The 15,066-nt window shown below is 34.3% G+C and overlaps 1 protein-coding gene across 1 annotated transcript in view; it reads right to left on the reverse strand.

Annotated features, from left to right (window-relative positions):
* LOC144450934 (uncharacterized) overlaps positions 1-15,066 on the reverse strand; it is a 45,609-nt gene that overhangs the window by 29,543 nt on the left and 1,000 nt on the right. The window contains exons 2-3 of the mRNA XM_078141694.1: positions 9,163-9,244; positions 4,828-4,883 (exon numbers count right to left, since the gene is read on the reverse strand). Coding sequence (XP_077997820.1) covers positions 4,828-4,883; positions 9,163-9,244 — 138 coding nt within the window. The remainder of the gene's footprint in view (positions 1-4,827; positions 4,884-9,162; positions 9,245-15,066) is intronic.

Raw genomic sequence — 15,066 nt, forward strand, 5'->3', positions numbered from 1 at the left:
TGGGGTCCATAATTCAGAGTTGTGTTGATGATGGATTGTATCGACGTATGTATTCCTACATGTGTATATCTTGTACACATGTAAATATCTTTGTATATCTTGTACACATGTAAATATATTTGTATATCTTGTACACGTGTCATTGTATATAATGTACACGTGTATATTTTAACTGTTTTATATTTCTACCTCCGTATATTTGTGCACATGTAGAAATATACACATGCATGACTAGACCCACGTAGTAATATATACATGTAAAAATAACCACATGGAGCAATATATACACAAGAAAGTAATTTAGAAATATATATACACAAGAAGAAATATATATACACAAGAAGAAATATATATACACAAGAAGAAATATATATACACAAGAAGAAATATATATACACAAGAAGAAATATATATACACAAGAAGAAATATATATACACAAGAAAACCACGTAGAAATATATAATATACATATAGAAATATACACTTGAAGAAATATATACGTGTACAGCTACATGTATACACATATGGATATACACACATGTTGAAATATACTCATGTAGTATTAAAGTATAGAAATGAACACAGATAGAAAATACCTCACCTAAGGGTTTTGTCACTTCTCGTCACCCCTAGGTCACTCGTGTTTTCCTTGGCAGAACGAAGAAACATATTGGGGAATAATGTCTAAATATTTTGTCGTGTGCGTTTTCCTAAATTGTAATATTTCTATATTGTGTATATCTCTGCATATATATATATCCTCAGTTGTTCATTAGTTTGGTATCCTATTCTATTATCCTATAACTATGTATATTAGCTATATACAACTCTTTCCTTGTTTAATTGCCCAACATGTTACATCTTTTTTCCGATTTCTGATAATAAATACCCTTTCCTACTATTACCCACCTACAATCCGATTATCGTTTAACACTGAACATAAATTGACTTGATTAGTAACCCTCTAAGGTAGATTAGTATCCCTCTAAGGTAGATTATAGATTGGACGAGACTTGAATGATAATACCACATACACCTAATTGTTTCAGTACTTTAACTTTCCTCACAATGAATACATACATACATACATACATACATACATACATACATACATACATACATACATACATACATACATACATACATACGTACATACGTACATACGTACGTACGTACGTACGTGTACGTGCGTGTGTGCGGGCGGGCAGAGGGGGGCGGGGGGCGTGCGTGCGTGCGTGCGTGCGTACGTACGTACGTACGTACGTATGTATGTATGTATGTATGTATGTATGTAAGCATTGACTACATTTGCCATATTATATTGATAACCATCGACCTAACCTTTAAATCAGTCTAAACCTAATTTCTATAACTGAATTGAACTCATAATGATAATCTATATGTGGTCACTAATCTACCTAGTAATACTGTACTATACAATAAATAGAAAGACCTATTCTAATCTTTTAAACGGTCAATTATATATAACGCCTACTTAGCTACTACAGTTATCTCATGTGTGCTCCTATTCTATTCACTGTATTGTTTGCTACATGCTACATCGCACAAATACATACGTCGTGACTGCACAGAATTACGATTTCAATTATTTTGTCTGGTCTGATATATACCAAATCAGCAATATGTTATGCTATCAAGTACATACAGGACGCGTATGCATGCCATGGACACAAACTGAAACACGATACATGCTATATTTCATATACATCAGACAGAGAGATTGACAGACAGACAGACAGACAGACAGACAGACAGACAGACAGACAGACAGACAGACAGACAGACAGACAGACAGACAGGTATAAATGAAGGAATATTACGTGACATTCTTTCTTCTAATTTAATTTTACAATACTTATATTATTCAATCTACTGATATTTATTTATGATATTAATAAAATTAAATAATAATTATCGACTTATATAACCTACATATTTCTGAACTTAGTCCATCTCTTTGGCAATTTGCATAAAATGATTTGGTAATATAGTCTTGACGTCATGGTGACAGTAATATGTTTCTAATGATAGGAGATTGTTTACCCAGTCACGAATTACGAATAAGCCATCCAGTAAAATCATGATGTATGCAGACTGTATTGGATAACCAATGAAAACTGCTAACCTTTATTCAAAAATCTCTTGGAGATCAAAAGAACTGGTGAATATGCTACCACTTCTGTGTAGTATTATACCTGACAATCCATGGTAAATGGTTGTTGAGAGTATGGCCTTAAGTTGACGTCACCATTTATAGTTAAAATGAGAATAGTTCGTTGGAATATACAACTAGACTGTATAGAGACACGTGTCTGTAGCTGGTAGAGTGAAACCATACGTCGTATCCTACAGACTAGACAGAAGCGTGTGTATAACATATACATTTCGTATCCTACAGACTAGACAGAAGGCTTCTGTAACATAAACATTTATGATCAAAACCAATCATTTAGATACTAAGTAATTGAGACCGTTGTTTTATTTCAGAGATAACAGTAATTTTATCACTGAATACAGGAGGAGAATCTTGCAAAATTACAGAATGTAAACAAAACTCTTTCCGTTACAACCCTGCTGTGTTCAATAGTAGCAGTTCTACCATTAGAAAAGCATCGACTTTTATAATACATCGTAAATGTATATTGTTCACTTCACAGTCTTCTTGCAAATTATTCTTGTACACACACACACACACACACAGACACACACACACACACACACACACACACACACACACACACACACACACACACAATGAAAGATCGTTACAATAGGTAATTGGTGGATGTCAATCAATTTGTTTAACGCCAAAGTCAAACCCGACTTAACGTTATATGACGATATAGAATTCTACATGATGTTGACCTCATTCGGCACAGATACGTCATTAGGTATATTATGTCGAAAATACAGTGCCCGCAAGCTAAGCATATTGTTTACTATATAGACGTAGACAGATCTAATGTCTATGTAAACAAAGAAACCACATTTGCCTCCATAGTTATTTTTGATTGTAGTGACAACGACTTTGTGTTGATGACTTTCATAATCCTAGCCTCGGTTACCCAGACTCCACTGCTTCCACTAGTGTAATTGATGTATTCCCACCAGACTCTGTGGGGCAGGTAGACATTAGAGGAGTCTGGGTAACTGAAACTATCATCATCCTAGTTGATGTAATTGAAACCATGAACTTTACATGACAAACACTCTCCCTGGTCATTATGTGATATATGTCACTGCAAAGTTGTTACATACCAGTAATTATCTAAAAGAGTGAAAGTTACTGCCTGAAATAAATCTGTGTGATTACAATCAAAGATATACTTTATTGAATAGGATGCCTTCTACAATCATATATAGTCATTGATGCAGTGCAGACATAAAAGTTTCCCATCTACACTGTTTGTGTTTGTCTAATTTCATTTAGTTGTGGAATGGTCGGGGTCCTCTATTTTGATTGGTTGGTTGACTAACGCGTAATTTATGGTACCTCACTCGTCATTAGGATAGGGGGAGTGCTTGTCATTGACACTACTGATTTTAAGGGTGGGTAAGTGTCCCGTTGCACTGTGAGACGACACAGTTACTACAGCTCTTATAAATCGCCCCTCATGCATAATCGTATTTGATTAGTCAATCACTGCTTAGAGTAGATAGTTGCTCACATCTACAGAACAAACGCTAGGCTTAGCTTACCGCCGCTGTATATGTAGAAACAACAACAACAACAACAACAACAACAACAACAACAACAACAACAACAAAGAATAGAGCGGGAAAGAATAGCTGAAGAGCCGAACACCTTGAAATACGATATGATACAATACGATGTCATTGTGTATGTTGCAAAATATGTACTGTGTATATTATTAGTTCGATTTCAAGAGAATTTCGTCAACAATTCTTCGCAATTTTAGTGTACACTGTTCTATCATCGGAACAGAGGTTTTCGAAAAGGTTCCAATATACAGCTCAATGCGAACCGTTCAATAAAGCACAGACAAGTAAGACAAATAAAGGTACACACCTTTCAAGATTGTGTAGACTTGTAAGGTTAAGAATCAGCTGTATAGATTGTATAGATTGTACCTAGTACAATATTGACCTATGGTGAGCCATGTAAAGTAGACATGTATATATGATTACAAAAGAAACCAAATATTACTTCTTAATCATTAATCGATCTAAATGGATTGATACATCATCAAATACAAATAATTTAATATATATATCAGTTGTAAATAGCTATTTTGCAATTTATTTTATTTATGTCGGTTGATTCATTTGTAACGTAGATTAGTGGATGTGTATTACATCAAATGTACACGAATTAAACTATGCCTACTATTATATTTTTGTTTGCACGCGTTTGTGATATATTCAGTCACCCGACTTCTAGATTTGATTGTTTCGTACAGATCATCTGGAAAACACTACTATATCAGATTCAAAACTGTGTATGTTACTAATCATCGAAAGAAAAGTTGTAAACTCTCGCCAAAATACTGCTTTTACCTCCAACGCGGCAAATAATTCTAAACGGCGAAATATACTGAGAGAAGATAACGAGTCAAGAACAATTTCGTGAAACAAAGTAATATCAAATATTACAAAATCTGTCTTGAGAAACTGAAGTCGTCACAACTCCTTGGAAGAACTATTTTCTCCCTCACTCTTATTGTGTAATGTAGAAAAGAACTATTAGATATAACGTACAAAGTGTACAGCAAAAGGCTATAAAAGACTGTAGATCGTAGCCCACTGAAGGTGAGCCTGGGGTCGAGCTGAAGAAAAGCATCTTACCTTAGCTTCAAGTGTATTGAAAATAATCCAACAAGAATTAATCGACTGGCTGGAACCTACGGTGAATTTCGTTGTCTTTTAGCTAATATTGCATTCCAAGTACGCATGTCTGTCTCCGATAAAGCAACTTGACCTAAAACGAGTCGAGTAATCATAGATGTGACGAACGAGGATATATGTTCAGTCGATTTGTCGTCTCTCTATATAATCATGATGGCGGTGTGGGATCTTTGGACGATTCCATGTATGCTTCGAAGGGGTGATACAAGGCTAGCGTAGCGTGGATATATATATATATATATATATATATATATATATATATATATATATATATATATATATATATATATATATATATATATATATATATATATATATATATATATATATACACTAAGCAGTTTCATTTGAACATATATATTATAATGAACAGCTAGACGTTTCGCTCAGGTTTTGCAGAGCTGCGTCAGTAGGCCCAATCCATCCTACTAGTTATCGCTTGTGTGTACACATACACATGTACATCTCTCTCTCTCTCTCTCTCTCTCTCTCTCTCTCTCTCTCTCTCTCTCTCTCTCTCTCTCTCTCTCTCTCTCTCTCTCTCTCTCTCTCTCTCTCTCTCTCTCTCTCTCTGCCTCTCTATCTCTCTGTCTCTGTCTCTGCCTCTCTCTATCTCTCTCTGTCTCTATCTCTCTCTGCCTCTCTCTCTCTCTCTCTGTCTCTCTCTCTTTCTCTCTCTCTCTCTCCATCGTATACCTTTGTACTGTAGCACTTGATTCCTAGTCAATAAAAAGATATTTTAATCTGACATAACACAGACTAGCCATCCCACAGATGTCGTCATAATATCGTCTCCATGGAAACAATCGAAGCGCCCAAGAGCTGTCTCTTGCAGAGAGATAGTAATATTGTAATCGTCGTATAGAAAGATGACACTTACTTTGGCCGAGTTAGACCTCGATCTTAAGGGCATGTCGAGTTAAAAGACGTAAATGTTATCTAAATAGACTTATATATGTATCATGATTTATCAATTGTACATAAAAGGTTTCATTTTTCGTCCAAGTCTTAGTATTGTGCTTTCACGGACGAACTTTGATTCATGCGTTGTGTTCGATTTTTTTAGCGACAGAGACAGACAAATAATCTGTATTTTTTATTACATTGTATTATTATTTTTCTTTAGGGCTACTCCGACCAGAATTAGAAATCAACGTGTGATGGCTGTTTTTGACATTATGACTGATTTGAAATGATGGCTACATGCAATAGAGGTGACATTCAACACAAAGGTATATAATATATTTAACAATAACAATAACAATGATAATAATACTAATAATAATACGATATGTCAAGAGAAATCTACAAAACAAAATCACGCGAAAATAATGGCGCTACATTGTAACAAGTCGTGATGTCAATTTCATTGTACAGAAAGGTGACACTTCCCCAAACGGGACTTTAATGGGGTTTTTTATCAATAGCATTAACTGTGATCTTTTGACGTTATGGCCTTTCATTGCGTCTTTTGTTGAGTTTTTTTGTTTGGTTCAAGATAGGACATAAAGAAAGAGGAAAAATCAAGATAAATATAAAGAATCTACGCAATATAACAAGCATGTCACGTAGGTGGTATGTGTTTTATTTATCTCTGTTGGGTCGACACATCTCTACCCAGTAGGAATTTTGTGCTGCCATGGCAACTAAAGACTCGCTTAGAAGCGTCTTTTAATAAAAATGAAACGAGAACGAGGTTGTAAATGGAATACGGGAAGTGTACTAAACACTGGAAGTGAAGTATTGACCCTGGAATGATCTATCTGACCTAATATCTGGAATAACCACAGCATCTTACCATCGAAGAATGAACATTTTAAAATACATTTTGTATGTTTGTTATCACTTTCTTTTCTCCATCGTTATTATAATATTGCACCATATGTTTTTGGGGTGATTTATCTGTTTCACTAGCGTATATGTGATATATTTATATAACTCAGCATCATGACTGGTTAATTTGTCAGATGCGAGTTTTATTTTCAGTTTGTTAGCCACGGGTGGCTGGTAGGTAGGTCGGTAGGTCGGTTGGTTGGTTAGCTACAGACTGTATACATATTGAGAACTCTAGTGATTTTTCGTCACATTCTTTGTCCACTTGTATAAATAATTTATTTTTCATTTACGCGTAATACTCGGCCATTCCAAGTCGCGATTCTCGATTCATGAAAATATAAAAATCCGAATCTTAATACTGTACAGGAACACGAAGAGACCGATTGGTGGCGCTCTTCGTTAAGTGATTGGTGGAATCGGGTCACCAATGCATGAGGATAGTAAACTGTGAACACTGCATATATGTTCCACTTTAATATACTCGTACGGACTAAATTACTTTAATCAAATTTAGTAATTTTGTAAATTGTATGCAGATCTTGGCGATATTGATAAAGAAGATAACAAAAACAGTCTTCTTGTATTATGAATGTCAGAAGAGACAGATGTGGTATAAGCCACTGGTAAAATCGCGGGAGAAAATCATCTCCGATCCAAAGGGAATGCCAGTGTTCTGTCGGATTCTCGCGCTTTATCATGGAATCTTCATAGATAATAGAGTGAAGAAAGCAAATTCTGCCATGGGCCTTTTGAAAAGAAATATCTGCACCCAGATAAACACATGTTCTTGCTTATCAGCCAATCAATCGTTCGACCAACATTTGAACAACAGCGTAACAATTATACGTGGAATTCAAACGCGGAAAAAACCTCCAGACTTGACAACCTAATAGAAAATGCGAAACACCTTGTTGCAAAAAAAACATAAATTTTCAAAAATTCCTTTTCCTCCAGAACAATCATTGATTGGAACGTAATGCCCCCCCCCCCACCCTTTGTCATTGAATCACCTTTGATATCATCTTTCAAGACATGACTTAGGAATGATTTGAAATCAGTAGTATTCCTAACTTAACCCTTGACCCCATTGGCATGGTACTCCTAAGGAGGCAATGTCATGTACTAATATTCAGATGTAAGTGCCCGCATATTTTTGAGAATAGAACGATCTAGAGGTGAAGTACCACAAAATGGTTTGTTCTGCAGAACCCGACTGACCCTTACTTTATTTTGGATTCAAATATCGAATAACAAATAAAAAAAACTAATGCCCTCTGTTGACGAGGTCAGAAGTACAAAGGGTCACTGATAAAATAGTGACGTCACAAGCGCTATGATGGCAAAACTTTCCATTCATTACGGAATTCAGGTCATTTGATATGACACTTAAACGATTCACACTGACAGTATCCTTCTAACTTCAAATAACATTTGTAAGTCATCCAAACTGTTAAGAGTCTGATTATTAATCACATAAAACAAACTCACAGTTACTTTTTTTTCTGAAATACTCAACCTACAAAAGAGACCGACCCAAAAACTCAAACCTACAAAAAAGACCGACCCAAAAACTCAAACCAACAAAACTGACCCAACAGTCAAAAGGTATTATTGATGCGAAACAATTAAATAGAATAGATAGAAGTAAGTCACAAAAGAGCAAAAGTGCCTATTCTGGTTTTAAGTAAGTGAGAAAGTCGTCCAAGAATATTTTCATTATCTTACGATAGTGGATGTCTTCATGAACAATTTAATTACAATGTAAACCATGCCACCTGAAACAGAAGTTGTTTGACTCGACTGAAATCTGACTAACATTGCTACATTTTATCGTCTGAGTTTACTAACATTGCTACATTTTATCGTCTGACTCGACAAAAACTTACTAACATTGCTACATTTTATCGTGTGACTCGACTGAAATCTTACTAACATTACTACATTTTATCGTCTGACTTTACTGACATTGCTACATTTTATCGTCTGACTCGACAAAACTTACTAACATTGCTAAATTTTATCGTCTGACTCGACTGAAATCTTACTAACATTGCTACATTTTATCGTCTGACTCGACAAAACTTACTAACATTGCTACATTTTATCGTCTGACTTGACTGAAATCTTACTAATTTTGCTACATTTTATCGTCTGACTTGACAGAATGTTTATTGACATTGCTACATTTTATCGTCTGACTTGACAGAATGTTTACTGACATTGCTACATTTTACCGTCTTGCTCGACTTGAATCTTAACTAACATTGTTACATTTTATCGTCTGACTTGACAGAATGTTTACTGACATTTTTACCCTTTCTTTATGTGAGGTATTATTATCCTCAACCATATAACAATTGTTAATTGTTATTTGGCATCGATCTGTATCTGTGACCGTCTCATCTCCACTTGTAATATATTACTGCATATTACTCATACCAATGCTTTTAAGAGCGTCTTTCAATTTACAAGAAGTCATTTGCCCCAATGCCACAGGACTAATACGCAATTCTACTGCAGTCTGCAAAGTAGATATCAGTATCTGACATATCTTATTTCTTAGTCATTATTCACTTGTAAAGACTCCATGGGTAACCGAGCTGAGACCCCAGCTAATAGTAGCAATTTTCGTCAACAAGTCTGTAATACCCACAGGGTCCATGAAGAGATGTACAATATAATAGCGATGGTATTAGTATCACCCTCGTTAAATCAGAGTAAAGGGGGACAATAGCGAGGCTGATTTCATTAGACGCATTACCTCTATTAAAGGGGGACTCAATAGAGTCACTTTCACCGATTCTACATCAAGAACCCTTACTAAAGTAGAGTCAAATAGAGGCGAACCTAGCTTAGAAGAGACATGCACACTGGGAAGGGGCATTTTGGTAAACAACAAAGTTAGGAGCTCCATAAATCTTGAAACGATAGCCTCGGCATTGTTTCAGCATTTTACTTCCCAGAATGCATTGTCCCAGTTTACAGCAGGACTCTTCTTTAAAACATAGACAAGTAAGAAGGCAAGTTTCTTATTTGTCTGTGTTTAAAGTCAGATTAGCTAATTTGTATAACTCTAAACTCTTTTCATACTAGTATACACGTAGGAGTCATGAAATGAAAACTCATGTGACGAATGATCGTATTGGGCTAGACATTGTAGTTCTGAGTGGAGGGGGTGGTCTACATGGATATCCGATTCGGATGAATATTTTGAGGGGTTGAAATAGAGGAAAGCGAAATCAGACACACCCGATAGTTCAAGCTGCATGAAACCGTTCTCCTCGCTAATGTGCGTATTCATGGAACGCCATCCCATAATATGTTTGTTTTTTACAAATCATACCGTATGGTGACTCTGAAAGTCATATTGAGAAAACTCACAATTGTTCAACATCACTGAACCTGAACACCAACAGCGATGACGGATCATCTTGTTTCCATGGCAATTTTAAAAGTATGTCGTTTACTCATTAGTAATCAAGTATGATTCAATTTATTGTCGTTTCTAAATCATCCATATCGCTTTGCCATGGTGACGTCACTAATTGATAACAACGATTTGATATTGATCCTGCCAATGAAGTTTGTGTTTTTAAGGACACTTCATATAACGTCAATGCCATTAATTAGTTATATGGATATATACGATAAACTCTGCCATTAAAATGTTAACATTTCCCATTGATACTACAAACTTTCTACACGAAGCATTTAATCGCAGGAAAACCTTTATTTATAATTAAAACGTATGTGATATTTTTTTATTTTTTTATTTATGTATTTTGAAATTTCTTTTTCTGTCCTATAAGCCAGAGGGCTGGATGTGGCTCTTTTGTTTGTAAATCTTACTTAAGCATTGTATAATTTAAATAAGTCCACATAGGACACCTTAATAAACAATAACATAACATAACATAACATAACATAACATAACATAACATAACATAACATAACATAACATAACATAACATAACATAACATAACATAACATAACATAACATAACATAACATATAAGATGAAGATTTCTTTTAGAAAGCAAGAGTTCACTTGTTTCACAATCTTTTCTCTGTTGGCTTTCTGTTGTGATTTCTTTTGTATCTAAGCTGTTATGCATCAAACCAGTTGTCTCAAAGAAGTACTATTACTTGGTAATCATCAATATGTTACGATGGTGTGTATGGTTGTCAAGTTAAGGTTGTTGACTGTAAGGTTTCCATAGTAGTATCAAGTTAAGGTTATTGATTGTAAGGTTTCCATAGTAGTATCAAGTTAAGGTTATTGATTGTAAGGTTTCCATAGTAGTATCAAGTTAAGGTTGTTGATTGTAAGGTTTCCATAGTAGTATCGAGTTAAGGTTGTTGATTGTAAGGTTTCCATAGTAGTATCAAGTTAAGGTTATTGATTGTAAGGTTTCCATGGTAGTATCAAGTTAAGGTTGTTGATTGTAAGGTTTCCATAGTAGTATCAAGTTAAGGTTGTTGATTGTAAGGTTTCCATAGTAGTATCGAGTTAAGGTTGTATATTGTAAGGTTTCCATAGTAGTATCAAGTTAAGGTTGTTGATTGTAAGGTTCCCATAGCAGTATCAAGTTAAGGTTGTTGATTGTAAGGTTCCCATAGTAGTATCAAGTTAAGGTTGTATATTGTAAGGTTTCCATAGTAGTATCAAGTTAAGGTTGTTGATTATAAGGTTTCCATAGTAGTATCAAGTTAAGGTTGTTGATTATAAGGTTTCCATAGTAGTATCAAGTTAAGGTTGTTGATTGTAAGGTTTCCATAGTAGTATCAAGTTAAGGTTGTTGATTGTAAGGTTTCCATAGTAGTATCAAGTTAAGGTTGTTGATTGTAAGGTTTCCATAGTAGTATCAAGTTAAGGTTATTGATTGTAAGGTTTCCATAGTAGTATCAAGTTAAGGTTGTTGATTGTAAGGTTTCCACAGTAGTATCAAGTTAAGGTTGTTGATTGTAAGGTTTCCACAGTAGTATCAAGTTAAGGTTGTTGATTGTAAGGTTTCCATAGTAGTATCAAGTTAAGGTTGTTGATTGTAAGGTTTCCATAGTAGTATCAAGTTAAGGTTGTTGATTGTAAGGTTTCCATAGTAGTATCAAGTTAAGGTTGTTGATTGTAAGGTTTCCACAGTAGTATCAAGTTAAGGTTGTTGATTGTAAGGTTTCCACAGTAGTATCAAGTTAAGGTTGTTGATTGTAAGGTTTCCACAGTAAGCTTACTGTAGTACAGTTAAGATATTGCACCAATTCGAAATATATATTTTTTGTCTTTGAGGCTTTGGAATATAAGTAACTTATGGTAACCTTGTTTCTCACTGCATACCAGACATACAAACCAAGTGTCAGTAGTGTTACTGGCTGACTAATGAAATACAATAAATCAACCTTTTTCTAAGCGTATTTCTTCATGGAAAAGACGTTTTTATGTACAACTGAGGTGCTGTGTGTGCACGTATGTCTGCGAGGGTCTGACTTTCTGGTTTTCAAGTTCTGTTGTAAAAGTTATAAGTTACCCGAAGATATCTGATCAGTGAGTTTGTTAATGCAGATTTGTAACAGTAGAGTTTCTGCCTTCAAAAGAAGCGAAAGCATATATTTCTATGGTAATAATTCTATACGGGAAAATATATATTCTTGAATGTTTATTGATTTCTCCCTTAACTCTGATTTTCTTTTCCATAGAAGAGTTTTCCATGCTATCTTTCTAATCAATCGGGAAGACATAGCGAAAGTTCCATTTATATGCAATGTTCAAATTAAAGCTTATCGTTCGAGACAATCTCTATGTAACAAGATAAATCTGCAAGTCAGCCTCACAGGACACGACGACTTCTCTCATCGGTCTAGCGTTCACTCCATACCACGGCCTCAGAAAATTCCGACCAAGACATTATCATGCGCTCTTGCGGTACACGTTCTTAGACTAAGAGAAAACGTGCCAAGTCGCACGTGTATAATCACGTGATATTCTAGGTGGTCGTGCTATCAATGCTTTAAATTTTAAGTTGACTGGCTTGTGTTGATTCCATGTGATGTAATATGATTTGATGTATGATATTTACAGACAAAGTAAGCATATGTTTCCAGTAGGCATGGCAACCTACTTTCATGTGAATTTCAGAACATAACACAAACTGCACGAACTTCTGACTAATAGTCAGACATTTCATAATCTATATATTAACCCTGGCAGTCAGCTCTTATATATACAACCATCCTTCAAGATCTATCAAACAACCTTTAGCTATTATCGATTTCCTTGCAAACTAGACGATAAACCCATACATTGCTGTTATTACATGTATTTTAAAGGACCAGGAGCAAGCTTTCATACGGCCGGGTTTAGAGAAATGTTTTATTTTATAGCTTGTAATTTCCCCAAGACGTTCTACGAGTATAAAGAACAGCAGGAATATATTTTAGATCTGTTACAGCTGAACTTAAAACTGTGCCGAAAGTTTAAAAAAAAATATTTTCCTGTAAATCTCTCCGAATCGAAATTCTCTAACGAAACATTCGATCAGCACCATTTTCTAGTGTTCACACTTCAACTTGGACAGTGTCATATATCATATATATAGCTTATACTATTTCAAGTGTTTTCTGTCACGAAGTCCTTGCCAACATCTGTCACCGATTTCTGTTTTTTTCCAAAACAGGAAGTGGCCCTTTTAGTTAGTGGGTGACATGGACACACTTAGATGTTTTGACGTAGTTAGAAACAGGTAACTAAGATAAACATACTTTAAATAATTTATTTAAATCTGTATGCCTTAGATACGTCAGACAAACAATAGCCATTTCATATAGGAAAACATATTGTAATTCTTGTCGCATAGAAACATTACTGATTTTGATATGTAATTATTCAGTCATTCATGTTTGTCAGTGCTTACATGTTTTGTTGTTTTATTGTGTTATTGTTTCTGTGCTGGCATCCAAAGGGCTGAACTTATACGTGCACGAGTCTGTTCCCCCTCCCGCTCCATCTCCCGAAATGATCTGATACAAAAACTACAGTACAATATTGACGGTGCCCATAACTAGATGGGTAAAGATTTGGTGAAATGAAACACTCATCTCTCTATTGTTCTGATGGCAAGAAATGGCCTCAGTTATAAGACACTAAACCATTTACAAAATATATGAAATGATAACCTACAAAAGATCCGTCAATTGCTAAACAAATGTCAGATCAGTTAAATCATTATAGTGAACTAGGAATGAAAGACTTGAGATTTTATTTAAAAAGTCATTCTGCTGTAAACTTGTACATAAACGGTTTGAATTTATAATAGCATAAGACCTATGATTTGGTAGATAAATATATAATACGATAGGCCTTATGATTTGGTAGATTAATGTATAAAACGACAGGCCTTATGACTTGGTAGATTAATATATAATACTATATGCCTTATGACTTGGTAGATTAATGTATAATACTATAGGCCTTATGATTTGGTAGATTAATGTATAATACTATAGGCCTTATGATTTTGTAGATTGATATGTAATACTATAGGTCTTATTATTTGGTAGATTAATGTATAATACTATAAGCCTTATGATTTGGTAGATTAATATATAATACGATAGACCCTGTGATTTGGTAGATTAATATGTAAAACTATAGGCCTTATAATTTGGTAGATTAATATGTAAAACTATAGACCTTATGATTTTGTAGATTGATATATAATACTATAGACCCTATGATTAGGTAGATTAATGTATAATACTATAGACCCTGTGATTTGGTAGATTAAGATATAATACTATAGACCCTATGATTTGGTAGATTAATGTATAATACTATAGGCCTTATGATTTGGTAGATTAATGTATAATACTATAGGCCTTATGATTTGGTAGATTAATATATGATACGATAGACCTTATGATTTGGTAGATTAATATATAATACTATAGACCTTATGATTTGGTAGATTAATGTATAATACTATAGACCTTATGATTTGGTAGAGTAATGTATAATACTGTAAGCCTTATGATTTGGTAGATTAATATATAATACGATAGACCCTGTGATTTGGTAGATTAATATGTAAAACTATAGACCTTATAATTTGGTAGATTAATATGTAAAACTATAGACCTTATAATTTGGTAGATTAATATGTAAAACTATAGACCTTATGATTTGGTAGATTAATATATAATACTATAGACCCTATGATTTGGTAGATTAATATATAATACTATATGCCTTATGATTTGGTAGATTAATATATAATACGATAGACCCTATGATTAGGTAGATTAATGTATAATACTATAGACCCTGTGATTTGGTAGATTAATATATAATAC

Source organism: Glandiceps talaboti, chromosome 20, assembly GCF_964340395.1.
Source record: "Glandiceps talaboti chromosome 20, keGlaTala1.1, whole genome shotgun sequence".
Classification (NCBI taxonomy): Eukaryota; Metazoa; Hemichordata; class Enteropneusta; family Spengelidae; genus Glandiceps; species Glandiceps talaboti.